The 27,960-nt window shown below is 33.2% G+C and overlaps 3 protein-coding genes across 3 annotated transcripts; 2 read left to right on the forward strand and 1 right to left on the reverse strand.

The window, feature by feature from the left end:
- Nucleotides 1-3,557: 3,557 nt before the first annotated feature.
- Nucleotides 3,558-13,998, forward strand: LOC112518287 (poly [ADP-ribose] polymerase 1). The gene is made up of 20 exons (XM_025125930.1): nucleotides 3,558-3,729; nucleotides 4,850-4,899; nucleotides 5,213-5,408; nucleotides 5,527-5,710; nucleotides 5,976-6,297; nucleotides 6,926-7,121; nucleotides 7,199-7,360; nucleotides 7,435-7,495; nucleotides 7,605-7,668; nucleotides 8,559-8,810; nucleotides 9,555-9,789; nucleotides 9,910-10,025; nucleotides 10,117-10,193; nucleotides 10,282-10,442; nucleotides 11,027-11,218; nucleotides 11,340-11,448; nucleotides 11,641-11,723; nucleotides 12,415-12,552; nucleotides 12,829-13,011; nucleotides 13,931-13,998. The coding sequence occupies exons 1-20, from the start codon at nucleotides 3,586-3,588 to the stop codon at nucleotides 13,976-13,978; spliced, it is 2,973 nt and encodes a 990-aa protein (XP_024981698.1). The 5' UTR covers nucleotides 3,558-3,585; the 3' UTR covers nucleotides 13,979-13,998.
- Nucleotides 13,999-18,727: 4,729 nt separating this feature from the next.
- LOC112518286 (LOB domain-containing protein 16-like) lies at nucleotides 18,728-19,819 on the forward strand. The gene is made up of 2 exons (XM_025125929.1): nucleotides 18,728-19,079; nucleotides 19,432-19,819. Exons 1-2 carry the CDS (start codon nucleotides 18,792-18,794, stop codon nucleotides 19,756-19,758), a joined length of 615 nt encoding a protein of 204 aa, XP_024981697.1. The 5' UTR covers nucleotides 18,728-18,791; the 3' UTR covers nucleotides 19,759-19,819.
- Nucleotides 19,820-26,740: 6,921 nt separating this feature from the next.
- LOC112518740 (LOB domain-containing protein 29-like) lies at nucleotides 26,741-27,614 on the reverse strand. The gene is made up of 2 exons (XM_025126550.1): nucleotides 27,336-27,614; nucleotides 26,741-27,181 (listed from the first exon to the last, which is right to left on the reverse strand). Exons 1-2 carry the CDS (start codon nucleotides 27,612-27,614, stop codon nucleotides 26,741-26,743), a joined length of 720 nt encoding a protein of 239 aa, XP_024982318.1.
- Between the last annotated feature and the right edge of the window lie 346 nt (nucleotides 27,615-27,960).

The raw sequence follows: 27,960 nt of genomic DNA on the forward strand, positions 1-27,960 counted from the left end.
TATAAAAAATTATATTATTAAACCAAATATAATTACTTTGTTATTGTACATAAATTAAATTATAAAAAAATTGAATTAAAAAATTACACAAAAAAATGAGGAATTTCAAATAGTTAATTTGATACTAATATCGATATATTTTTGTCAAATTTTTATTATATCTTCAAACATATATTTTCTTCAAAAATAAAAACATCATCGTTTTCTCAAAATCACATTAAACCATATTATAACATCGACTGAGATAAAGAATAAAATGAAATATTAAAATCACGATGTATCTCGCTGCATAGCACGAGTACACTTCTAGTATATATATATATATATATATATATATATGTATATATATATATTTGTATATGTATATATATATATATGTATATGTATATATATATATATATGTATATGTATATATATATGGGGGTTGATAGTGAGAATTCTTGCCCTAGATATCCCAACATGGGAAAGACTTTTCTTTTAATTTAATCTTTTAAACTCATTCCCATTCAAAATAAAACCATTAGCCCCAAAATTTTAAACATTTATTTAATTTTATTAGCTTAATAAAATTGCATAAATCTATTTAAACCATTGTAATTGACATAGTTACATACTTGTATTATTTTATTAGAATAATAAATAAATAATATTGTAAACATACGATATTAATATACATAAACATACGATGTTATTCGAGTTTACGATCATCTAGCTAGTGATCACATTAAATCATACGTATTATTTGTGTGCTACTTTATAGGTTAACACAACTTTAGTAGTATCACCATTTGACATGTGATGTGATGTGACGTGGACATATAAAACCTACACGAAGAATCATGATGACTTCTAAGTCTGGCCAAGAGATATGACATAGTAGCGAGGTCAAAACTTAATCCTTAGGAGCCACGACAATGTCACAACGTCTTTCAACGTTGTCCCATCCATTTCGTTGATTTAACTATCAAGTTATGTGCATAACGTGAACAAACTAAAACAATAACCGAAATCACAATGTAAACACATTCGAACAATAAAGTTTCAAATAATGAATATATTGAAATCATATTGTGAACCCGCTAAAACAATAAGATCTATATTATTGACTGTATCTTTACATTGTATGAGAGAGGATAGAGACAAATACAAAATATCTACAATTTTCTTTATTTAAATTAGAGTAAATTATATTTTTTGTCCCTGTGATTTGTTAAAATTTGTAGATTTTGTCCCTGTGGTTTCAAAATTTTTATTTTTTCGTCCTTATGGTTTGCAATAAATTTATATTTTCGTCCCTAAGGCTAAAACACTACTTGTAACTATGCAGGACTAAAATAGAAATAAGTTGTAAACCATAAGGACTAAAAAAGTATAAGTTTTAAATCATAAGAACAAAAAAAGATAATGAATTATAAACTATAGGGATGAAAATTGTAATTTTGAAACCATAAGGACATAAATAATTTTTTTTAACAAAACAGGGGTAGAATGAGGGATCAAATCCAAATATTTTTATAAACCATAATAATCATATTCTAATTTTGAAAATATAAGGACAAAAAATGTGTAGTTTACTAAGATACAAACGATGTAGTTTCAAAAGGAAATATTCTATAACCCTATAAAAAACACTTTTTGTTCTTTAAATGAGGGCATTTTGGTCAAATCAATATAACTTAAATCTAACCCGTAAATTTAAGTTAAAAGCAAGGAGCCTTGTTCTTAGTAATTCAATTCCATCGATGAAATTGCAGGAGTAGAAGCATGTCAGTAGCGGTGTAGGGTTGTTGTTACTGCTCCTAACAGAGAAGCAAAACCAATGACGGTGACAAAATGTAAAAATAATTTGTGGTGAAGTTGAGGAATAAGAGGCAATTATTTATGGGGTTTGATTTTTTTTTTCTTTCTAAATGAATTGGCACGTCATATTTTACATATAACATGACCGAAATACCCTCATATAATGGACAAGTGACTACACGTAACAGATGGTATAGGTGATCAAGCGTTACGAATTTTGTTAAAAGATATACCACTCGGGGACAAATTTGTAGTAAATGTATATTGAGGTATGAAACCCACCAAATTGACACACCACGAAGACGAAAACTATTATTTACTTCTACAAAATGGAATATGTAATACTTTCGAGGTTTAATTACAATTTTCATCCATGTGATTTTTATGAACATTGTGTATCGTTTCTGAAATTTAAAAATACAAATCTTTTTACATGCTATTTGCATTTTGTTATGGATTTGGTTCCTCCCTTGACGGTTGTTAAGTCCCTCCAGGTAAGATTTTAGTCTATAAAAATAGCATCATATGTGTTGTTGTCCTCACTTACTGGGTAAGACTCTCAGTCCTTGCCTACAATTATACCGGGTAAGATTCTTGATCCTTACCATATACATCCAATAAGGTAATACGACTTGTTAAGTGTTTAACCGAGTAAGCGTGTGGTAAACGGCCCCTAAACCAACAAACGAAAATGATTATATATTATTTTAATTATCTATTATTTATTAGCTATACTCAAAGGAGAATCATAAGCGAAACTAATCATTATTTATTTTTTACATTCAAATGACATGATCATAACAAGCACTTGTAATTGTGAGTTGAATATGGAAAACAATAACGGTTAATAAAAAAAATGATGTATATTTTTCAAATTTATTGGTTCGTTGTATTTGTTATTGATTATTGATACATGGAAACAAAAACGTTATATTTATTATGCTTTATAAGTGTAAGAATTTATCCTTAAAGATTGTCCAAGTACTTAATTGTTCAAAATATGAAAGTTTATTAGGTTATATTAAATTCAAAGATTTATTTGTCCTATTTAGTAAGTTCAAAAACTTACTTATTTAATCTCAGTAAGTTCAATGATTTATTATAAAAAATCACTCAAAACAAAAAGATATGTTAAATTTCTTTGGACTTTTTCTAGAACACAATTAAGGGGTTGTCTGGTTGGTTTCCAATAAAATCCTGTATGAATAAATCTATTTATGTGGATTAATCTGTTTGTATCAAAGAGAAGATTTTTGTTTGAAAGAGTTTTTTTATAGATGGAAAAAACATGTTTTTTAATCAGGAGGAGCAAGTTCAGAAAAACTTAACTTTCTGCATAAGCTCATTTATAGAAGCTTATTGAATAAGCCACTTTATATATCATTAAACAACTAACAAACAATCATATATAGCTAACCGAATAAGTTATGAATCTCATTAAACTAACTTTAAGCTGGTCCAAAATATACAAGACCACTGATGATTTTTCTAACTGTTTTCTTGAGACGCTCGGATTAGCAACATGTACATAGACCGGTCTAGATACCACGATCTAAAAAACCTAACTTTAATTGTGAAACCAAGAAAAACATAGAAAGACAAAACAATGAAATCACTCAAAAAGGGTATTTTCTTTTTTCGCATTAAACATCATAAGAAAGAAAAAAAAGGGTAATTTTTGTACTCAAAAACAGGGAAAAAAGAAACCCATATAGTCATACTGCCACTCTCTTCTTGTTCCTTCCTGCGAACGAAAGGAAAAACAGTGTGAGAAACTGGAAAAAAATGGCGACTCCACCGAAGCCATGGAAGGCTGAATACGCAAAATCGGGAAGATCTTCATGCAAAGCCTGCAAAAAGCCTATTGATAAAGAAACACTTCGTCTTGGCAAGATGATTCCGGCCACCCAATTCGATGGTTTCATGCCTGTAATCAATCAATCAATCAATCATCCTTACTTTCATTTAATACATTCCGACCACCCACCTGTTAATAGATTCCTGCTACTACTTCTTTCCTTAATCTTCGCCACTTTTTTGGGTTTCTTGGTCTTCGCATTTAGGTTTCTTGATCTTAATTGTTTCAGATGGTGTAAATGGCAAATGGGGTTGTTTCAATCTTGTTAATATAGTCTTGTACTGGTTTTGCTATTTTAGGGTTTGCTTTTCCTCTCAATGTTAACCAAGTTCTTTTGATTTCTATGCAAAACCTAGTTTTTGTATGAAGTTTGTTATAACGTTGAATACCCAATTGGCAATAAGTCATCAAGAACTTTGATTTGGAACTGATTTTATGTGGGTGGATAGATTTTGGGATTTGGGTTTGAGGGTTGTGTTTCTTGAGGGTATGTTTGAATCTTTACATGATTGCCTTATTTTGCTCATTTGATTGTGTTTCCTTTTTGGAAGTTAATTAGTTTTTTGTGGATTTAAACAATGTGTGGTTGTTTAAATTTTGAGTTAGAAGTTGTAATTCTGATTTTGCAGTTGTTCGTGCCTTTGGCTAGATAATGAAATGCTTATATAGGACCATTTTCTACTCGATATATGTTCTTTTGGAGATTGATTTGGGGGTTCCACGTATTCTCACATTGCATCTTAGCCTAGGTCTACCACTCTAGGGGCCGACGACACTCGGGGGCAATCTTTACTCGTTTAGTTTTGGGTGGATAACATTTCTAACCATGATACGATGCCTCGATTTGTTAAGTAACCACTGTACTCTCAAAAGTGCAGAAGGAATCCGTTGTTGTTGGCGAAAATGCTTGAACTTGGACATAATTTAGTAAGTGTAATGGTTATTTTTTGCGCATCTTTGCCAACTACACAGATTCTTTTTGCGTTTTTGAAAGTATATGGGGTTGGTTAACACGTGCTAAGTACGATGGTTGGAAATGCTCTTCATTCTCTAAGTTTTTGTAAGGTTCTTTTGAGGGGTATCAAGCTTCTTTCATCCCTTTTACTCGTATTCTAGGTAGAAAAGCTACACATCTAATCTCTTATGAAATTTTGTTAAGAAATTGCTTAATTATGCATATATTTGGAACAGATGTGGCATCATGCGGAGTGCATATTGAAGAAGGCGAAACAAATAAAATCGTACGTTTTGTTTCTTGATATGTGGGACCGGACCGGACAGGACAGGCTGAACAAAAACTTGTTATCCCGTTTGATGTGACATTAGAATGGGACTAGTGGGACAAAAATGCAATTTTTTGGAACATAAACAAGGGAGATAGGACAAGATTAGTAAATTACTAAAATACCCTTGTCAGAAGTCAAAACCCTAAAACCTAATTCTTTCACCTCGCTCTCGCCTGTCTAGTCCTGTCTCGTCTAGGTACCAAACACACCCTGAATGGTCTCTTCTGATTTTAAGAATGGTATTTTCTAACTTTTTGTTGTATTTTAGTACCGATGATGTAGAAGGCATTGAAACACTTCGTTGGGAAGATCAACAGAAGATAAGACAATATGTCGAAGGTGGCGGCGGGGGTGGCGGATCCCCAAGTACACCTGCTCCATCTGCTACGAAATGCACAATCGAAGCTTCAAAAACTGCTCGTGCTACTTGTAAGATATGTAACGAAAAGATTCTGACGGGGGAGGTGGGCATTCTTTTTGTTTGTTCTTTCTGTTATTACTATCATTGGAATGAACTACCAAAAACCAGAAATTCCGTGGTTTGTGCTTGCAAATGAGTTTCTTTTGATTCTTTACATGTAGGTTCGTATATCTAGTAAGCCTGAGGGTCAAGGTGCTAGAGGGTTGGCATGGCACCACGCCAAATGTTTCATGGATGCTTCTCCAACAACTCAACTTGAAAAAGTGGTTGGGTGGGAGAACCTGTCGGATTCTGATAAGGCAACCGTTGGTTCGTTGGTTAAGAAGGTTCCGGCCAACAAAAAAGGTAGCGTCTTTATAAAGTTGTGTTGGTTTTTTTGTTGGGGCAGGTTTAAAATGAGAATCGTAAATATTTTTGAGAACCTAAGAACCCACTATTCATGTTTTATTAACATGAATGGCGTGATAGATTTTCATGATGAAAATGCATGATGTTCATGGTGAATACATGAAATAGTTGGTTCCCAGGTTAAAATGTTTATGGTTCTCATTTGAACTTTCATCTTTCTTTGTTATGCTCGTGTGTGACCATTTAATGCTTGTTCTTTTAGGCAAAGATGAAGTGAAGGAGGAGAAAGAAACGCTAAAACAAAGCTCTAAACGTAAAGGATCCGTTGGTCATGACCAGAAGTCAAAGATGGCTAAGATCGAAGGTGACCCATCGACACCTGAAACACCGAAGTGCGGCAACAATTCAGGGGATCGTGAATTGGAACCATCCAAGTTGCATAGTTTACTAGAGGCCCAGGCAAAAGAATTATGGGCTCTTAAAGATGATCTTAAAAAGAGTGTGTCAACAGTAGAGCTACGGGAAATGCTTGAAGCTAATAATCAAGATTCATCAGGATCAGAACTTGACTTGCGTGACCGCTGGTAAATACTTTTCTTTCAACGCGTTTTAGTTGCCCATAAACAATAAAAATTATAGTTTTCTCTTTTGTCACTTAATCCTTCAATGAATATAAATTCGACCCACTACAACAAAATCGGCTTTATAGGACAACAAATATGTCTAAATGTTATAATAGTCTGTTTTATATGACGCCAAATATGTCTAAATGTTGTAATAGACTGCTTTATATGACGCCAAATATGTCTAGATGTTGTAATAGACTGCTTTATAGGACTTAGGTTTATAGGATCAAACAAATGTGCATCATTATGTAAATGTGTTACGATAAGTTGATATGACGTTTTTGAGCGTCTTCACAAGTTTTTTAATTAGGACGCTTGAAATAAAGTGTCTTATTAGTATTCTTATATGACATTATTTGAAATAGTGTCTTATAAAAACAAATGCCCTATAAAAAGATGTGTTCATAGTATAAAAAAACTAATATGACACTTTACTTAAAAAATGCCATAAAGAATTTTAGGACGCCCGAAAGCGTTCTAACAATTTATCGTAACACTTTTACATAGTACACACAACTGTTTACATTCACCAATAACATATCATTAAATACTTTTTTTTGGATGTTTTTGCATTTTCTTCGATCAGCGCTGATGGGATGCTTTTTGGACCGCTTGAAAACTGCCCACTTTGTTCCGGGCATCTTCACTATTCTGGAGGTACCTACAAATGCAAAGGGTTTCTAACCGAATGGAGTAAGTGTGCATACTCCACTTCCGAGCCTGAACGTGTGAAAGGAAAGTGGAACATCCCACAAGAAACCAAGAATCAGTATCTGATGAAGGTAGTTAAGTAAACGAATTTTGTTTCGTTTTGTTGGGCGCAAAGACTCTAACTTTTTCTCTGATTGACGATCCTCAGTGGTTCAAGACACAGAAGGTGAAAAAACCCGTTCGGATAATGCCTCCACCTTCATCGAGTACTCCTGGAAAATCAGCGGTTAATGGGACGACTCAGTCATCCCACAGTGAAAAACTGGGAGATTTGAAAGTTTGTATTATGGGTGTTCCGTCTAAAACTATGGTACTATTTCTAGTACATTTTCGTCATAAGATGTTCGTAAAGCACGCAACTTTCTGATGTATGCTACTATCCAGGATGAGTGGAAGACCAGAATTGAGAGCGTGGGCGGACAGGTTCATGTGAAAATCAAGAAAGGTAGGTATTTCTTGCATAAAGATCCGGATTAGAATCTAGAAAAACATCTCTATGCTCGTTTTTGAGGTCTCTTGGCTAAAATAGTGCCACTTTTATGTAAATATGGTAGATACAAACTGCTTAGTTGTAAGTGGAGCGCCGGAGAATCAGAATGCAGAGATGAGGAAGGCAAGGTAACGTTATGGTTTTCGCTTACACCATCTGAATCCTCGTTAAATCAAGTAAATGGGACCGTCCCACGAATCCACGATCATATTTTCATTTGAAATGTTAAAAGTAGGGGTGTTCGTGGTGCTGTTTGGGGCAAAACCACAAACCACACCGCATATGCGGTTTGAGCATTTTCCCAAACTGCAAACCCGCACCGCATACACCTCAAACCTTGCAATGGTTTATACTATTTGTACCTAATGCATTTTATGCCTATAATCCAATATTATAAAATCAACGATAACGTGACCATAGGCGGAAAAGATATATGGTTTCAACATGTCGAATTTCCAGATACATATTACATAAATTAGAAATAGTCTAAGAAGTAAAAAAAATTAACTTCAAACTAAATTGTTGAGACTTGAAAGTAACTTAAGGCTGAAGGCATTAGTTGCAGATCAACACAAAATGGAAAAACGTGAAATCGTGTCGTGAATGTTGATTAAAGCCCAAAAGATCCTAATGCGTTATTGGGCTATAATTTATTAATATTATTGATCAAAGTCCAAAACTTCGGACTTATTAATGGATCATGGAGAAAATAGATTAAAAATATTACATAAATTTAGCAATTATATATATATATATGTTATAGATAAAATTAAAAATATATACATGTATATCATGTGCGGTGTGGTTTGAACCGCAGTTTGATAACTTAAAACCGCAACATCACCGCATAGTGCGGTTTGGTACAAAAGCAACCGCAATGCGGAAGTTCTAAACCGCGGTTTGCGGTGCGGTGTGGGCGGTTTGGATGCGCTCCTAGTTAAAAAGGGCCTATCCGAATAATGACTAAAATCTCCTTGCGAGTGGTATTCTTGAAATTGTGTTGGTTTGAACTTGACAGGAGGATGAAAATACCGATTGTGAGGGAAGATTATCTGGTTGATTGCTTTAAAAGACAGAAGAAACTTCGTTTTGATTTGTATAAGATTGAAACGAGTGAAGAGGCCAAAAGCATGGTCACTGTTAAAGTGAAAGGGCGGAGTGCTGTCCATGAAGCATCTGGCTTGCAAGATACCGGGCATATCTTGGAGCACGGAAAAAGCATTTATAACACAACTTTGAGCTTATCGGACCTATCCACTGGTGTTAACAGGTGGTTCATCCAAATATTCTTAACCATTTCTGATTGATCTTTGGGGTGCTTTTGGTATTAAGAACAGAACAGAACAGGGATTACTGTTCCATATTTGACAGGACTTTTATGTAGAACAAAGTGGAACAGGCATGTTCTACTCCCACCCCATGGAACAAGGTGGAACAAACCTATATTCTACCAATATAATCTCAAAATAGAACCTAATTCTATTCTAAAACATCAAATACGCCTCCCTCTTTACGTTTTATTCATTCTTTAAATTTTATTTATTGTATTTTATGCTCTTTAAACTTTCACTTTACTACCCCCAAAATATTGGTTTTATACATTTTCTATATTTTTGGATAATTTATGTAATTTATTAAATATTAATAATGAAAAAATAAAATAGAAAAGGTATAAAATAAAAATAACAAACTAAATAAACCTTTCATTTTGGTGTCATTTTAATCGTCTTGACAAAAACTTTCTAATGATATATTTTGTTATAAAATATTTATGTTGCTATAATTTAATAAATTACACAAATTAATCAAAATATATAAAAGATATAAACAACTCTTAGCGGTAAATTAGTCATTTTATCTGGTCTGTCATGTTCTATGACTGGATACCAAACTCATCCTTGTGGTTTTATAAAGTTCCGAGGCTTGTTGACTGCTTTCAATTGTGGGTGTCTATTATTCATGAATTATTCTTTCACTCGTGCCTTCTTAAGTCTTACATGTTGTCTGTATGAAGCTATTATATCCTTCAGATCATCGAAGATGATAAAGGATCAAACTGTCATGTGTTTCGGAAGTGGGGTCGAGTTGGGAATGAAAAAATCGGAGGAATCAAGTTGGAAGAGATGTCTAAGGCGGATGCGATTCAAGAATTCAAGCGGTTATTTCTTGATAAAACTGGAAATACATGGGAGGCTTGGGAACAAAAGAAACTTCAGAAGCAACCCGGAAGATTCTACCCCTTGGATATTGTATTGTCAATCTTCCCTGGTTACTTTCATACTGACCTGAATTTCAAGAATCATTTCAAGAAACAGGTCGTGAATGCATTTCATTAGCTTCCCTTGATGCTCGAATGCTTGATTTCGCAGGATTATGGGGTGAACAAAGACTCACATCAGAAGAACAAAGTTAAGGATGCGAAGAGCCAACTTGCTCCCCCGTTGGCCGAGTTGATGAAGATGTTGTTTAACGTGGAAACATACCGGTTGATATAATTCGTCTTTATTATTTTACTCTACATGCTTAAAGGGGTATTCTTTTTATTTATTTATTTATAATAAGTTTGAACTTTGCAGAGCTGCAATGATGGAATTTGAGATTAATATGGCGGAGATGCCTCTTGGAAAGCTTAGCAAAAGTAATATCCAAAAAGGTACTGAAAATTGGTAATGTATTTATAAAAAATGTTATAGAGATATTTACGGTATCGTAACAATCTGTTTTTCATCATTTTCTTCCAGGTTTTGAAGTATTGACAGAACTTCAGAATCTATTGAACAAGGCAGCTGATAACCCTGCAGTGAAAGAAAGTATGATTGTTGATGCTAGCAACCGATTTTTTACAGTCATTCCTTCCGTTCATCCACATGTAATCAAGGACGAGGATGACTTTAAATCAAAGGTACGGAAGAATTCATTTATTTTCAAGAAATGTCATCATGTATATATATGTAGAGGGAGGTTTAGGGGAAAAAAGCTGAGGATCACCCTAATAACTATTCATCTGGACGGTATGCACATGTGAATACAAGTAATTGAACCCGTTTCTTGGTTTTTATGCACATGTGCATACCGGACAAATTGCTTAAAAACTACTTGTATGCGCATGTGCATACCATCCGGATGAACGGTTACCAGGGTGTTTCTCAATTTTTTCTTTTTTTGCAGTTTTTCCCTGAATGTGACCCTATATATGTATATATAGGAATGTTTGGTTGAGAGCCTGGTTTTTGTTGAGAACTCGGGAACTGCCCGCAGCGCGCCACATTTCCAGATGAATATTCATCATAAATAATACATTCATGATGAATATGTTACATCATTCATAAGGAATAACACGCCCATATTCCTGATGAATAAATGCCATGTGGTCGCGCTGTTTATGGTCCCCCCAATTCTTGATGAATATATATATATATATATATATATATGGTAATCTGATTAGCATTTTCTCTATGTGCCTCTCTCTTTCTCTCTCTATTGTAGGTTAAGATGTTAGAAGCACTTCAGGATATTGAAATTGCTTCTAGGCTAGTAGGGTTTGATGTTGACAATGATGATTCACTTGACGATAAATATAAAAAGCTTCAATGTGAAATGGTTCCTCTTCCTCATGATAGTGAAGATTATCGGTTAGTTGAGAAGTATCTCCAAACTACACACGCCCCTACACATACGGTGTGTCTACTTCTCCCTCTATATCTCATGATATACGTTGCAGAAACATCTGAATTGCAGTTTCTTGGCCTTTTTCGTCTTTTAACATAACACCCATGATGAAAGTTGGCTTTATTCGTAGGATTGGGCACTTGAACTTGAAGAAGTTTTCACAGTTGAAAGACGAGGGGAGTTTGATAAATTTGCTCCTTATAAAGATAAACTCAAGAACAAGATGCTTCTTTGGCATGGTGGGTTTGAAGTTTCTTTTGCTATGTAATATGGGAGGACATAAATTTTACAATTTGGATTAAAATGGGTTGGTTGATTTATAGTTCGGGTTCTTAACTCAAACAGTCAATCCTCTTAAGTTGCAGCCTCATTTGCAGCTGCTAGAAAGCATTTAGCATCGAGATGGTACTAAAATCTGTTGTTCTTAATAGGTTCTCGGTTGACAAACTTTGTTGGTATTTTAAGCCAAGGATTGCGAATAGCTCCTCCCGAAGCTCCAGCAACTGGCTATATGGTTCATTCTCTCTCTCTCCCTCTCTCTACACAGACCCACACATATATATATATACACACACATATATATGCATATTCATTTACAAACCCAATAACCATACATACTTGCAAATCAGTTTTCATCTGTATTGTTGTTTCATATGTGAAACGTTTGGGACTGCTTTGTGTGTGGAAAAAACAGTCCTGAATGTTTCACATATGAAACAACACTGTATTAACACCGCATTTTCACACATGTTGTTTCATATATGAAATAACACATGAAAACTAGTTTGTACAAATTACTAGGTTTGTAAAAGGTGACTATATATATAATAGGGAAAAGTTCAAATGAGAACCATAAATATCTTGAGAATCTCGGAACCAACTATTTCATGTATTATTCATGAATAACAACCCTCAATAATCACAAATATTATTTATCATGCATTTTCATAATTCATGACATCATGCATTTTCATTAAGGATATCATGCATTTTCATAAAGAATCATGCATTTTCATCATGAGTAATTTTCATCATAAATATCTATTGCGTCATTCATTTTGAATAAAGCATGAATAGTTGTTCCTTGTTTCTGAAAATATTTACATGTCTTATTTGAACCTACCCATATATTATAATGCACATTTGTTTGTAAATGGATCGTGCGACTAATCCAATGATCAAGAGATATTCTCTTTTATGTGTAGTTTGGCAAAGGGATTTATTTTGCTGACTTGGTAAGCAAAAGTGCTCAATATTGTTTTACCGACAAGAAAAACCCGGTGGGCTTAATGCTACTAAGCGAGGTTGCTTTGGGGGAGATGCATGAGCTCAAGAAGGCGAAGGTCGGTTTTCATAATATAATTACCATTTTATAACACTAATTGCACACGTCTTCCCTATGTTATAAACCAAACCAAACGAGCCCAGTATAGCCCACCCGAAAGTGGGGTTTGATGGTGGGAAGTATGCAGACCTGTCATCCATTCCAAAAAGTAGAGCGGCCGTTTCCATGAAGTCCTGCAACTATTTTTTCCCTATGTCGTGTTATGTGTACATTTTTCCTTCGGTATTTTGCTTGTCAAGATCGACGTCTTTAACTTTATTATTTATTTTTGTAGTATATGGATAAACCTCCAAAAGGGAAGGATTCGACTAAAGGGCTTGGCAAGAAGATCCCTAATGAGTCTGAACACGTTAAGTGGAAGGATGACGTTGTCGTGCCTTGTGGAAAGCCAGTATCGTCAAATGTTAAGGCGTCTGAATTAATGTATAATGAGTACATCGTCTACAACGCTAATCAAGTAAGTTTGATATTCTTTTACGTTATTGGAAACTTTTTCAGTGTAAAATGTTTTTCCCTGTCTGTTCTGTACTCAAGAATAAGCATAATGAGCTTAGGGGCCGTTTACCAACACATATTGGGTAAGCGTTAACCGAGCAAGGGGCTGTTTACTTGCAACTTAATGGGCTTAATGGTCTGGATGGCTTATTCGCTCAGCCATACAGGAGTTTTTCTTTACAGCTTAATCGTGAAGCCAAAATGGCTATATGGAATAAGCCAGGGACCCCTCACTTGCCCCCATAAAGTCATCTCAAACAAATTATACTAGAAATGCCCCTGAAATAATCCAACCCTCTTTCTTTGCCCCTTCAAACCTGTTGGTCCCTCGGACAGACAAATTTATCTAGACAGACAATAACCCATACAGGGCTTAATGGAAAAAAGAAAGTGAACATCCCCTAAGAGTGCAGTCTGAGTAAGATGTTCGATCTGGATAAGCAAATGATTGTTACCAAATATTTGGGTGAGCGTTGACTGAAGTACCGGCCGAATCAGAACCCCTTCCTTACCGAGTCAGCATCTCAGTCAAAAAGTGTTGGTAAACAATATCCCTTCTTATCGGGTAATCACCTCTTACCAGTAAGAGGCAGTCAACAGGTAGTAAACAACCACTTAGATTCTACTCATTTACGTCATTTACCATCTACATTTGTGAGCCCCATTTATTTAGTGTCGAGAGAACGAAGATGTGACCATGGGTTCCCTTTGATGTAAGCAAGAAATGAAAACCAGACTCAAAAAATGTTAAGTTTGGCGTTTCTTGAAACCGTGTAGAAAAATCAAGATTCTTTTTCTTATGATGATCTTGGCATTTATGTGGTCGATTTGTATGCACCTATGGCCGATGAACTCAGATTCTTGATATGCTAAATTTTCAGGTGAAGTTGCAGTTCTTGCTGAAGGTGAGGTTTCATCACAAGAGGTAAGAAAGAAAAACACAGAAGAGTGCAATGTACAAAAATGGTAACTTTTGTTTTAGTACTTTGTGTTCTTGGTTTGTAGACCTTAAAAAGACAACTAATTGCTTAAAGATCTCTTTTTGGGGTTTGTTTGGAGATCTGAAGCAAATCTTTTGGTGATGTAATTGCAAATGCTTTTGGCACCAGAGTAAATTTCTGATCTTGATGTTATTGTGGTTAAAAATGAAGGCTTGACCACATATTTTGGTTGACAGGAGATGAAATTTTCGTTCTCAGAATATAACTGCGGAGTTGTATCAAAATAACGATAAATGACCAAAATATATCTTTTATAACATATCCCGTTTTTTCCTTAAGTTCTGAATAACTTGTAATGATACCAATTGGTGGTGGTGGCGACGGAGGTGGAAACATTGGCGGCAATAACATCCATAATGGTGGTAGAGGCGGCATAAGCAAATCTGGCGGTAGTGGTGGTGGCGTCGGTGGATGCGACAAAAAAATTACGTTTCTGAAGGATGCTATCATATAGTTTTTTAAAATGAAATGTTGGTGCAAGCCTCTAATGAGTGGAGTTTGGTAAATATTGCTCAATTTGTAGAAAAATTAGAAAAACCGGTGTAAGGCAAGGAACCAATCAACCAATTTATACCAGTGTTCAAAAAAGCTCGTTATGGCATAAGACGTGTCCATAGCGTTTGTATAACGCGTGGGTACGTTTAGTTTTGTTTCATTATTCACCGGTTGGGGAAAAATGGAGATATAAATGCCATTTTTCTTCATTGAAGATGACGAACACTACTCTCGATGGTTTCAGTGTCCATTTTTCTCTTTACAATTCGTTATATTTTTCTATTATTTCAACCACCGCCAATGCATAACCGATTCGACGATGACGAATGCTGACTGGGACCCATTAGATCATTATTGTCAGCATTCTAAGTTGGAAAACGACGAAAAACTTAACATCATACGATCGCAGGTATTTTTTTTATCTGAGTTGCTAATAATATAGTCACGGTAAAAGGGTCACTAAGCTTGGGAAGAAGTTTAATGATAACATTGATGATGATGTTTGTTGTTCAAAAAGTACACATTCCACTTAATTTCTAAGTTTATTTTTTAATAAAGTGATGCTTTATTTTGGTGGTATGTTAATATTTTTTATATATGATGGGGATGCTTGAACATTTTGGATGTGTTAGAAATTTATTACTCAAATAAATATGTATAAAAATAATTCATTTTTTGTTGAGGTTTGAATCATTTGACCTTTTAAATAGTTGGATTTTATCAGTACTCTGTTAGGTTAAATGACCCTTTCTGAAATAAATATGTAATTATAGATTTTCTTACATTTCATGATTATATGTATATAATTGGATGACAATTTGATTGAATATGATCAGTTTTATTGTAGTTTGAATTATTATATAAGAACTGATTTATTCAATTTTAATATTGAGAATTTGGGTCAATTATAGTTCGTCGATTGGATATTCAACTTTGGTAGGTTAATTGTAATTGGACCGAATAATTTTTTACACACCATGTAGTATGTACACAATTGTATATTGGAATTAGAGAATGGCCAAATGGGCCCGACCCGGCCGGGATCGGTTATGGGACCAACCTGGAACCTGTATTACAAACACTCACAATTCTTGTAAAAGAAAGTACTTTTTAAGTGTATTTAATTGACTCAATTACATAATTTCAAGTGTATTAGAATTAAACTTTTGTATTCTTTAAAAATAACTTCAAATTTTTTTTTTTTACATAAAATTCGAGTTTTATTTTTTATTTTTACATAGAACCGGTTTGGGTCCGGCCCAGGATAGGGACTGAGATCGGTTCTCATAACCGGGTCTCATACATCTTAACCAGACCTTCGTATTTGGGTCCCGATTACACCGAGACCAGTTACGGGATCACATTTTGGGACCGGGGCCGATTTAGGCCTGGTCTGGGACTGATTTTTGGCCATGTCTAATCGAAATCATACTGAATTCATATCGTGATACGTTATATTGACTTTGACACCCATGGTTGAAATCTTATGTTATTTAGCTTGTACATTTTATTATATTTGATCATTTTAACATTAAAAACGACATTAAAAAGGTAAAAGGAAAACCACTTGGGTTGTGGGGCACAAATTAAAGCTTAGAGAGATGTAGTGGAAATCTTATATTCCTCAGTTCAAATCCCGACACTGTCAAATTTTTTATGGCCATGAAGATTCACCTCTAATGCCTCTAAGGAGGTGTTTGGTTGGTTTTCCACCATTAAGTCATGTATGAATAAAATTGTCTATGTGGATTAATCTGTCTGTATAAATTTATTTTTGTTTGAGATAATTTTTTCATAGATTAAAAAAACCTGTTTTTTTAATCGAGATTTGAGATGGGTATGTTTGAAAAAACTTGATTTTCTATATAAAGCTTACTGAATAAGCCAATTTCTATATCATTAAGTCATTACCAAAAAATCATGCATAGCTGACCGAATAAATGGTGCCCCCCATTAAACTACTAACAAACATTCTCTAAACCGTCTGTGATCATGTAAAGATTAGTCGATACACGTAAGCAGATCCAGATATCTACTGTTATCGAAAAAAAGAAACAGAAATGGGTAATATATAATTTTGTTGGTAGAGAATTTCAAAGTCAAAGGAATGGTGACCCCTTAATATGGGGGCGGGGGACTAGACTAGAAAACCAAATCCAAAAATGGGTCAAATTTGTAAGTTAGTGTTGATTAACGTAAATAATAACCCACTAAATCAATTTGTTAGGTGACTGACACGTGTCGGTGACAATACGACAAGAAGCAACGTTCGGCGGCGGCGTTCGGCGGAAAAATGTTTCTTTAAACACCCTTTCAAAATAATCAAATTTACACATGGACCCCATTCTTTTTTCTCTTACTGAAGAATCGCTCATTAAACTTGACTTTTTATGATGTTATTAATAAAATTAAATAAATTAATTGTTTTTAATCGTATTATTTAATATTATTATATATTTGGAGGGCGGTTGGTTCGAACATGACGGACTTGATTTGGTTTTTTATTTATAGTTTTAATTAATCAGACTTTTGAAAAAACGCGTTTGAACAGTTACAGTAACATTTTTGTGTTTTAGTAAGGGACCCTTTTTTTATTTTTGTTGAGATGTATCTGAAATAAAATTGTTTAATGTAGATGGTAGATATATGGTGGTATCTAATTTAGTAATTGTTAATAGATGAAAAAAAAGAGTGAATTACATGAAAAAGTAACGTACTTTAACTTGATTCTTATTTTGTGTAACATACTTTCAAAACTTCCATTATGGTACTTAAAATATAAAGTTTTAAATATTTAAGTATATGTGTAACTGGTTGAAGCATTAACGGATTACGATGCTCATGTGTTGAGTGATGCGATATCCAACTCAGTATTATTTGTTGAAGCATTAACCGAGTACCACATCACTCGCCACATCAACATGGTAACCGGTTAATGCTTCAACCGGTTACCCATATACTTAAATGTTTATAACTTTACATCTTAGATACCAAAATAGAATTTTTGAAAGTACGTTATCCAAAATAGAAATCAAGTTAAAGTACGTTTTATTTTCATGCAATTAATGGAMAAAAAAAAAAAAAACTAGCTTTTGCATAAAAATTGAACAAATAAGTTATTAACCTTAATGTAATGATTTTAATTACTCTGTTATAGGTAATTAGTTATCTGGTTATTATTTCTCAGTGTTACAATAACACATTTGAATACCCTTTAGATTCTTATAATCGTTTTCAACTATACTGATTTTGTTTAAATATGTACTCTAAATCAAGAAATATGAGATGAAAACTATGTTCTCAAGATGTAGAAAATACTTTAACCGTATGTGAGTCATTGGCCTCCTCGGAGGTCAGAGGTTTAAACCTCACCAAATATGATGAGGGTGTGTGAGTTTATGTGTTTTTTTTGCCGTATATAAATATTATATACTTCAAAAAAAATTACAGGTAATAATTCGAATTAAAAATATTTTGTTTCTATTAAATGTTATCTAATTAAAGTATTTTGAAAAAAAGTGTATTTAAAGCATACAATAAATTTATATTATTTTTGGAAAGTATATAATTATTTAAACTACTTTTGAATACCATCTTTTTATTGGACTAATGAAGATCTCTTTAATAGGTTTGAATAATTATGAAATTGCATGATTAAAACAACTTTCTTGAATATATACAAATAAAACGATATCGATTTAAAGCCAAAGCTATATTTAGCCAGAGGATTGATTATCTGCAAGCGTGACCGGCTTGACACAGAACCTGACCTTTAGGAACACATATGAGTAGATACTTCAAAGCTGATTCTGATGTTAGCAGAGGAGTTTAAATCCGTTCTCTTATGATCCTTTGGAAATATCCGTAGGTGAAAGTCCAGTTTTTAATAGTGTTTTATCGTCAATTGAACTACACGTTCGAAAACAAACTGTTTGTACCTAAGTTATCTGATCGAGCAACAAAAAGTATTCGGTTTGAACGGGGTTTTTACGATGAAAAAGACTCTATTTTTAGGATGCCAATGGTCATATGGTTATGGACTTGTGGTTATCTACACTTATTAAAGAAAGGATGGATCCCATATATAGTTGCATAAGCCATTAGTAAGTGTCACTTTACAACCCTACAAACACACCTTCTTTGTCTCCTCTCCCTCCTTTAAAACCCCTCCAGACCCCCTTATTTTTCACCATTTCCTATTCTCCTCGTGTGCCTGCTGTGTTTCATTAATTAGATCTCTTCGATTATGGCAACTGCTGGTGGGACTGGTTCTCCTTGTGGTGCATGCAAGTTTCTAAGAAGAAAATGTGCCACAGATTGTATTTTTGCGCCCTATTTTTGCTCGGAACAAGGCCCGGCTCGGTTTGCTGCCATTCATAAGGTGTTTGGGGCTAGCAATGTGTCCAAACTACTGCTTCATGTGCCGGTGGCTGACCGTTGTGAGGCCGTCGTCACTATTGCTTACGAAGCTCAAGCCAGGATCAAAGATCCGGTATATGGTTGTGTTGCCCATATCTTCGCGTTGCAGCAACAGGTATATACACACACATATGTAATCAGGGAGGTAAGAGGTTTAAAAAAGAAAGACAAAAAGATTGAGAGAAACGTATGGATTAGTAATAAGATCCAAAACATGGATTCAGATGTGCATATTCATATGTGAATAATTGGTAAAAGGTAAGTAAACCTGTGTTCACATATGCATAGATCTTCAAAAGACTTCTTTTCTTCGTGTTTACATTGATTCACTTATTCTTATGTTCTCAACCACATTTTACCTTTCTTATTTGAACCTTCACCTCTATAAGTTAAATTCATTGCATTAATGGTGTAATTTCTTCTCTCATTTGGTGATCTTACAACTTGAATGATATATATGTATATAGGTTGCATGCTTACAAACACAGTTGATGCAAACAAAGGCTCAAATCGCGCAAGGAATCTTCGATTCAAATAATCAATGGGCGGGATCAATGGCGGCATATCAAAATTACCCAAATTTCACTACTATCATGAATGGAAACATTTCACCACAGAGTTCACTTGAATCCATTGATCATAATAATGAAGGAATGGGGGTTCAAGAGAAACAAAGCAGAGATGATCACTACCATGATATATCTTTTCAACATATATATAACAACAAAAAGAGACCTTTCCCAAGTGACTTGGGTGAGCTTCAAGAACTTGCTGTTAGAATGATGAGGAACTGATCATTCACTTTCTATTATTAGTAACCCTAGTTTGCTTTTTTATATATGATCATCATCATCATCATCATCATCATGTTCATTCATCTTATCATCCAATACCATATTTCGCAGTTTATGCGTTTTTACACCAATAAATATGTATATAGGGTTAAGTTAGAGCTTGATCATTAGACATCAAGAGCTGCCAAGAAGCTTGTTACCCATAATTCCATCTCTCTATATATATCTAGACTCTCTTTAATTCTATGCCTCTCTCTCTCTCTCTAGATATATACACACATACAGACATATATACATACATACATACATACATACAAGTGTGTATATGTATATGTATATGTATTGGAGGTAGTGAAGATTTTGATAATGAGACCAATAATAGCTAGCTAGGGACGCATGAGCCTTTGACATTTTAGAAGGGAAAACCTTGTTTTTTGGGTCATCTTGAAATTTTATCATCTACGAAGCTAGATCGTACGTCAGGAGGAATAAAATATGCACATAGTTTTTTGTAGTTTATCTAAGATAAGTCGTGGATAATTGGAGTTTGAACCCTCTAGTGCCTTCCCCATAATTTAAATACTCCTTCCCTATGTATAAATATGTATGTATATCATATATATATATATATATGAGTTATTATGCAACTCTTTATTTTCCTACAACCCTTACAACAAAATGAGGAGCGTCCATTCGATCATCAAAGATTACCATTTGATCGGTTGTAACTACCTTTAATAAAAAAATGGATAGTGGATAGGTACATGTTGTATCGGTTGTATAATCTAGAGGGGTTGTATTTGAATGCCTATGATAGTCTTAGCCGCTAAGTCAACTCTAAAATGTCTTCTCACATGTGATTCTTATGAAATTTTTGTCTATCATTTGGTTAAGTAACATTAGATAACAAAGAAGACATATTGATGTCTTGTATATAGTTGTATTAATTTGTTGTGATTTCTCTTTTCTTTTCCATGTCAAATAAATTCTATCTTATATTTATTTTGTTTCGCCATTTTCAAATTCGTAAGTATTTATATCTAACGTTTGACATATAAAAACATTTATACTCGTATTTATAGCCTTGTCGACAGCAAGAGTTCAAGAAATCATCCACGTACATATATCAATCACACCCCCTATTTTAAAACAAGCACCGCCTTCGGGATAACACGCAAACACCTTACATATATATATATATATATATATATATATATATATATATATATATATATTCAATTTGTGCACGATGATAATGTTTGAGTCATACGTCTCGATCACTCTTATATATAAACGACCCCGTTTTTATGGTATTTAAGGTGTTAATAAGATGGTTCACCTAACGTAAGTAGCTAATAATGTTTTAATACAATAATACACAGAATCTTGTACTCAAATGCATAGACAAAATGTCCCCTCGATTGATTACATTATGAGTTTAGTAGCTTTCATAAGTTGCATTATCTATTGACCCAATTTATTTCTGAAGATTAGGTTTATAATTAAAATAAATATTTAATTAATCATCCATGATCATAAAATATTAATTCAAACGTACATGTCTTACTTTATTAGCCTAGGAAATAATTTTTAAATTCCCATTTATTAAATTACTTGATTTTTGTTGTTAATTAGAAAAAAAAACAGCTACACCTAATACTTAACATTTGAAGTTCAACTTCTATAAAACTTGTAGCTTTTTAGGTCGATATTTGTTGGGATATACGACTTTATTTCATCGAGCTCTTTTGTATAGCCAACGATATATTATTACTGAAACTAGTTTAGCTACTAAATTTAATTTTTTTTGCATTTTAGAAAAAAAAATGGATTATAGTCATAATTAAAAGTATTATTTCAAATAATTCATTCCAAAAGATAATGTATATTATGCAATATATATATATATATATATATATATATATATGAGCGATCAAATGTAAACCACCTTTATCCGTCGATTTCATTGTTTAATCTTATGAAATTTTTTCATGAAATTGTTTCATATAATACTTTTTTTGATTAAGTTGTTGCATATATGGTTATAAATTTTAATAAAATTGTTTCATGTATTTCTCTAAAATTAATATAATGAAGATGATAATATTCATAATTAATATCATCTACAATAAAAATAATTAATCAACATCTCATAATTACAAAAAAATAAACAAAATAAAAAAATATGATTGGTTGAACGAGGGTTTGTACGGTTTATACAAATAACGTGGTTTGCAAAATAAACTTCCCCCCTCTCTCTCTTTCTCTCTCTCTCTCTCTCTCTCTATATATATATATATATATATATCGAGAGAGAGAGAGGTAGAAATTTAAACGAATATAATAATCAAACAAGATAACAAGAAAAAACAACAATCACATGCAAAATTACATGTGATTTTACACTAACAGTTAACATAAAGTTGTGCGGGCAATGTGGCTCGTAACCTCAGGTCATGATCAAAGTTATGTAATTCAACGGTTTTTCATATTTTTTTATTTAGTTTTTATTTTCGTATAAATATGATTCTCTCTCTCTCTCTCTCTATATATATATATATATATATGTGTGGTTATATATGTGGTATTTTCGAAAGTTTAAATCACTAATTATTTGTTTCTTGAAGACGTAACTCAATATGAAGTCGAAAATCTTTATCTTGACCCAATAACTACGCTTATTATATATTAATTTATTATCAAGTTGAAGACATATTACATTTAATTTCTACCAAAAATATATAAGAATAATAATTAAAAAACAATAAAAGCAAAGTAGAAATAGGATTCAAAATTCAAATAAAAAAAAATTAATCTTTATGTACTTCGAGCCCATGACCCAAACTTATTTATTTAGTCAAAAAGGTTGTTAAAAAATTAAAGTGGGTAAACGAATTAATTAATGGTTGAATAACCCATTAATATCTTCAAAATAAAATTAAAAAACAAATATTATAAATTTGTTACAAATTAATATATATTATATTTATCATATAAATACAGATTTTTTTTGGAAAAAGGTTAAAGATTGAAGAATAGTACATTATACTTTGAAGTATTACAAAATTAAAGAGAATGGTATTGATTTTAATTTAAAATGCATAAAGATGTATATTATATATACATGATGTGTATACAAATGTCTTAGTACATTCATCCATCAATACATACATACATACATACATACATACATACATACATACATACATACATACATACATACATACATACATACATACATACATACATACATACANACATACATACATACATACATACATACATACATACATACATACATACATACATACATACATACATACATACATACATACATACATACATACATACATACAATCACAAACACTAAGATAACGCTTGTTTTTAAAAAGATATTGAAGTCTGAAATTTTATTTAACTTCTGATTAATATCTTTTTGATCTTGTTATTGTGTTACCATTTTAGCACCATTTTAAAAGTTGGTGTTACAAAATAAACTATTAAACCACATGATTAAAGTAAATAGTGCACTGAATCATTGTTACACATATGAAAATTCATGCATACATGCAACATGTGCATTTAGCCGTTTAGATCCACCCCTAAAACAAAACAAAAATAGATACATAAGCACACAATATTCGAAGGTAAAAAATTAGATCGAAATATATGGGGTTTTTTTTGTAGGAAGAAGTAGGAAATCATTCAACATGGTGATAGTTTTCCATATATATTTATCAAACACGTTCTTGATACTTTCATCGAACACAAATATGTATAGATTTAGTAATTATGGATGATTAGACCAACTAACTGGTAGCCGCCTCGATTAATCTCATGGACTATGAAGTGAACAATTAGACAAACATTCCAAAGACCAAAAGGGGATTGGAAACGGTCACAAACCCACAATTTTACCAGTTGAACTGCCTCTCAGGATTCAAAAACATGCTCTATGTGTGTGTATATATATATATAAAAATAGAACCTTTCAAGTTATTATAAACACGTACATTCTTTAGGACATGGCAGTTAGACCATAAAACATTCCGTTATTTGTGAAGCATACGCTTTAACCACACAATTCGTCCTTGGACCAAGCTTTAATTATATGCAGATTTAGCTGCATCATTATAATGCAACTTGGATTTCGTGGTACAAGTGAGTACTTGCAATATTGTTAATATTATAAGAGCCATGACGACTTATTTTTCTATACCGAATGAACCACTACAAAATTATGTTGGACTATTCATGTTATTATGTTTGCTTTAAAGTGTTGGAATTGATAAGCTAACAACATATTGGTTTATCCTTTTGCCCTAAACACATATGAGTGATAGGAGTTATACCGATACAATAACATAAAAAAATAAATTTGTGAAAAATATGAAAATAAAGTTCATTGATCAAATTAAAACATAGTAAAATATTAGAGGCGGCAATTAGATCACTTTACTTAAAATGGGTCGATTTTAAGAAAATCGTTGTAACCCTAGTGAGCTAGTAAGTCTGAAACGAGCCAACTCCACACCGGTCTCACACTAGAAACATTTTTCCTCTATATAAGATGAAACCTCTTTTCTTTCTTGGAGGATAAATATTGGCACTCCACATTTACAGCTAGGTTAAAACTTTCCCCTTAAAGCCCTAGAGTGAACTTGTAACAAAGTCTTGACAAGATGCTCAGTAGATTGGAATATTGATCAATGAGAATCCAGCTTGATTGTGGTTTATATATGTGAAGATTTGTAACAGTGTAACTAATACATACCAAAGCTCCTGTCCAAAAGCTAAACTTAAAGAAGACAGAAATAAATTAAGCTAGCTGTACATGTCCAAATATATCTTGATGCAGATCAAATTCAAGAACCATTCAGATTGAAACTCAAAAGCTTTTCATCAGATCTGGTGAATTAAGTGGATTATATATGAATGATGTAAATAGATAGATTCATGGCAAAAGACTACACCAGATGATCAAGTGATCATCAACAGATCTAGTGTTCTCCATCAAGCATTTAGCTTGGTGCAGGTTCATGCCCAAAAGACTACACCCTCCTTTTGCTCTTTGCCTATTTGAAAAAAGAAACACCAAAGAGAGCTTAATTACTTCATTTTGTCAAATTAGTTTCCATGGAGTTAAGAAGTTAATGAACAATGCTTTGATATATGTGTATGTGTACATTGGTAACTATGATAAAAGGTACACCAAGTCCACAACCATAAACTTGAACTAGGCAAAGCTCTCTCTCTCTCTCTCTCTCTCATATGGGAGATTGGTGTGGCTCTCAAGGCCTCAACAGCTAGGAATTGATAATAATATTGGGTGGTATCAAACACACACACAACCCCTTGCTTTACAAGAAGATAGGTAACTCTCTGATGACTAGTGAGTTAGCAATAGGTGTGTATGCACAGTGTGTGTGTGTGTATATATATATATATATAGATATAGATATGCATGTTTGTCTTTGTGCTGTACGTGTGATCAATGTGAGATCAGGGAACTTCAGACACACAAACTCAAAGACTTAAAACTAATTATATAACTATATACACCATCTTCAAGTAACAATTTGCAAAACCCTAAGGGACTTATTCACACATAACACAAGTAACCATCTGATAGTATCATATAAAATTCATTTATATAGCTTGGAATGCATATCCAACATATGTGCAGTGTGTTTCTTTTGCTTTCCTGGAAGTGTTTGCAGACCATGCAATTGAACTTCTTTTTAAGGTAGCCCATAACAGCCAAGATTCACAGACTAAACCAATATGGGAACTTTAACCAAGGCCTGAATCAACACCCATACCCAACTCAAAATTATATGTAATTAAACAATAAAGCTACATAATCATTAATTATCAAAACAGTTTGTTTCTCAAACACTGAAGAACACATATTCAATATATATATATATATATATATATATATATATATATATATATATATATATATATTCCCCTCAAATTGTTTTGAACAGCTCGATGATGTGATATATATATATAGAAACCTGCTAACTCAGGAGTATAAATATTAAACTGATTTATGGCATTTACTTCTTTTAATCCCTAATCAAGTTAATTATGGGAAGAAAGTAACAAGAGAACTCACACCCGTTTCAAACTTTTCACCTTGAGGTAGAAGTAGAGATCTTGTGTCAGTACTTAGGATATATACATATCAACTTTGCAGATCCAGACCATCAGCAATGACTGCAGATACTCGAAAATGAAAGAAAAATCAAACAAATTCAAGCTAGATATCATCAGTGATCAACTTAGCATATACTAAATATATAGACACACACACACACAGAGACTAAAATATGGTTAACCAAAGAGGCAGAGCAGTTAAAACTTGAAGACACAGTCACAATTCTATCCATACCTATTGCTAGGTAGCAAGCTCCAGCTTTCAAGGGAAGAACTTAAGAACTGAAAATGGAAAAAAAATGAATCTTTTCATCTCTTGGACCAACTCATAAGCAACAAAACCTGGTTTGATCATAAAGAAGGGAATTAATGATTACTAACTACATGATGATCATGGGTAATTATTATAAGCTATATATAAGCCAATTAATAGCTAGGTCACAGAAACATATATAGCTAGCTCACAAACAAAAATCAGATTTTTCTTCTGATCAAGACTACATAAACGAATATTAATTAACGGATCATATCCAAAGTTACACAAGATCTAAGAAGTAGAACAATCATATGGTAGCTTAGGGTTTCCAAACTTATGAACATTTCTAGGGTTTTCTAGGTAGCCTAGTTTAACCTTATTTTATAATAGCTAGGTAGCAAAATGGCATGTCTATCAGATAGAGGTGGGGGAATATTTTTATAGGAATACCAAAATTGACAGAGTAACATTATAAACTACATATATATATATATATAATTATTTTCTAGCTGATGAAGGTGGATCGGATCCCAAGCTGATCTTGATTTTCTTTTGTGATCACTAATGGTGAATATAGCCAAAAGCAATTGAATGAAGGTCTTCACTATTCTCTTGGAAAGCCCATTCCTTGTTGTAGCTCATTTGCATGTCCAAAGATTCAATGGAGTAACTGGAACCTTCTTGGAAGCTGGAAAAGGACCCATCTTCTTCTTTGAGAAGTGAATTCTGGTTGTTTTCTTTTATGGAGTTGAAATTCATGATTTCATTCATATTCCCCACATTGTTGTTGGTGCTTGAGTTTTGATCATATTGGGGCACATTCCTGCATGAACTTTCTGATTCTTGAAGCCAACTCTGGATGTCTTGTGGAGGTGTGTAAGATGGAAGTCTCCCATTAGGTCTATGATCATTGGCAACATAGTTTGAACAGCTGGAGCCATTGATTAAACTTTGAGCTGCCTGCTCCCTTAAAGAAGCTAGTTGGGATTGTAAACTAACCACCTGTACATTAAACAAATTAAATAAAAAACAATTAGAATGCAGAGCCATATGTATAGTTAAACTTAGGGTTATATATCATTTTAATGTATTTAGAGGCAGATTGTGAGAGTATATGTAGGGAAATGAAAGAGGGTTATATATATAAAATAAGGACCTGTTGTTGGAGCGCGAATATATGTGAAACGCAGCCGTAAATGGGATCCTGAATCCTGGCTTGAGCTTCATAGGCTATGGTAATGGCTGCTTCGCAACGACCATTGACAGGGAGGTGAGCAAGGAGTTTAGAGACATTGCTCGCACCAAATACCCTGTGAATGGCTGCAAAATGAGCAGCTCCTTGTTCATGGCAAAAATAAGGGGAAAAAACACAACCCCTAACACATTTCCTTCTCAAGAACTTGCAAGCCCCACAGGGAGAACCTGATCCTGTCATCTTAATTTGATTTTTAGGATTTGATTTCCAAGAAAACTTTCTTGATCAAGTATTTTGATGATGATGATGATGAGATATATAATTGGGCTTGTTTTGATCTTGATGCAAACCATGATTATAAATACAAGAGGGTGAAGGGTGGATCATATTGTAATGAATATTTTAACCACAGACGGTTCCCTTAATGGTCGACAGTTAGTATTATTTAATTTCCATGAAAGAAAACAAAAATCTTTTTGAACTTTCACCCCACACCCAACCCCACCCTCCCTTCTGTTTTTCCTTAATTTTAAATCTAATTAATACTCCTTTCCTCTATAAGATTCCATTTCAACTCCTTAAGGAA

The sequence above is a fragment of the Cynara cardunculus genome (assembly GCF_001531365.2).
Source record: "Cynara cardunculus var. scolymus isolate 2C chromosome LG 9, CcrdV1, whole genome shotgun sequence".
Taxonomy (NCBI): Eukaryota; Viridiplantae; Streptophyta; class Magnoliopsida; order Asterales; family Asteraceae; genus Cynara; species Cynara cardunculus.

Coding starts and splice junctions, on each gene's coding strand:
- LOC112518287 (XM_025125930.1), top strand. CDS start 3,586: ATGGCGACTCCACCGAAGCCATGGAAGGCTGAATACGCAAAATCGGGA. Junction 7,496..7,604: donor TCATGTGAAAATCAAGAAAG/GTAGGTATTTCT, acceptor TAAATATGGTAG/ATACAAACTGCTTAGTTGTA. Junction 10,026..10,116: donor TTTAACGTGGAAACATACCG/GTTGATATAATT, acceptor TGAACTTTGCAG/AGCTGCAATGATGGAATTTG.
- LOC112518286 (XM_025125929.1), top strand. CDS start 18,792: ATGGCAACTGCTGGTGGGACTGGTTCTCCTTGTGGTGCATGCAAGTTT. Junction 19,080..19,431: donor TCTTCGCGTTGCAGCAACAG/GTATATACACAC, acceptor ATATGTATATAG/GTTGCATGCTTACAAACACA.
- LOC112518740 (XM_025126550.1), bottom strand. CDS start 27,614: ATGACAGGATCAGGTTCTCCCTGTGGGGCTTGCAAGTTCTTGAGAAGG. Junction 27,182..27,335: donor TATTCGCGCTCCAACAACAG/GTCCTTATTTTA, acceptor TTTAATGTACAG/GTGGTTAGTTTACAATCCCA.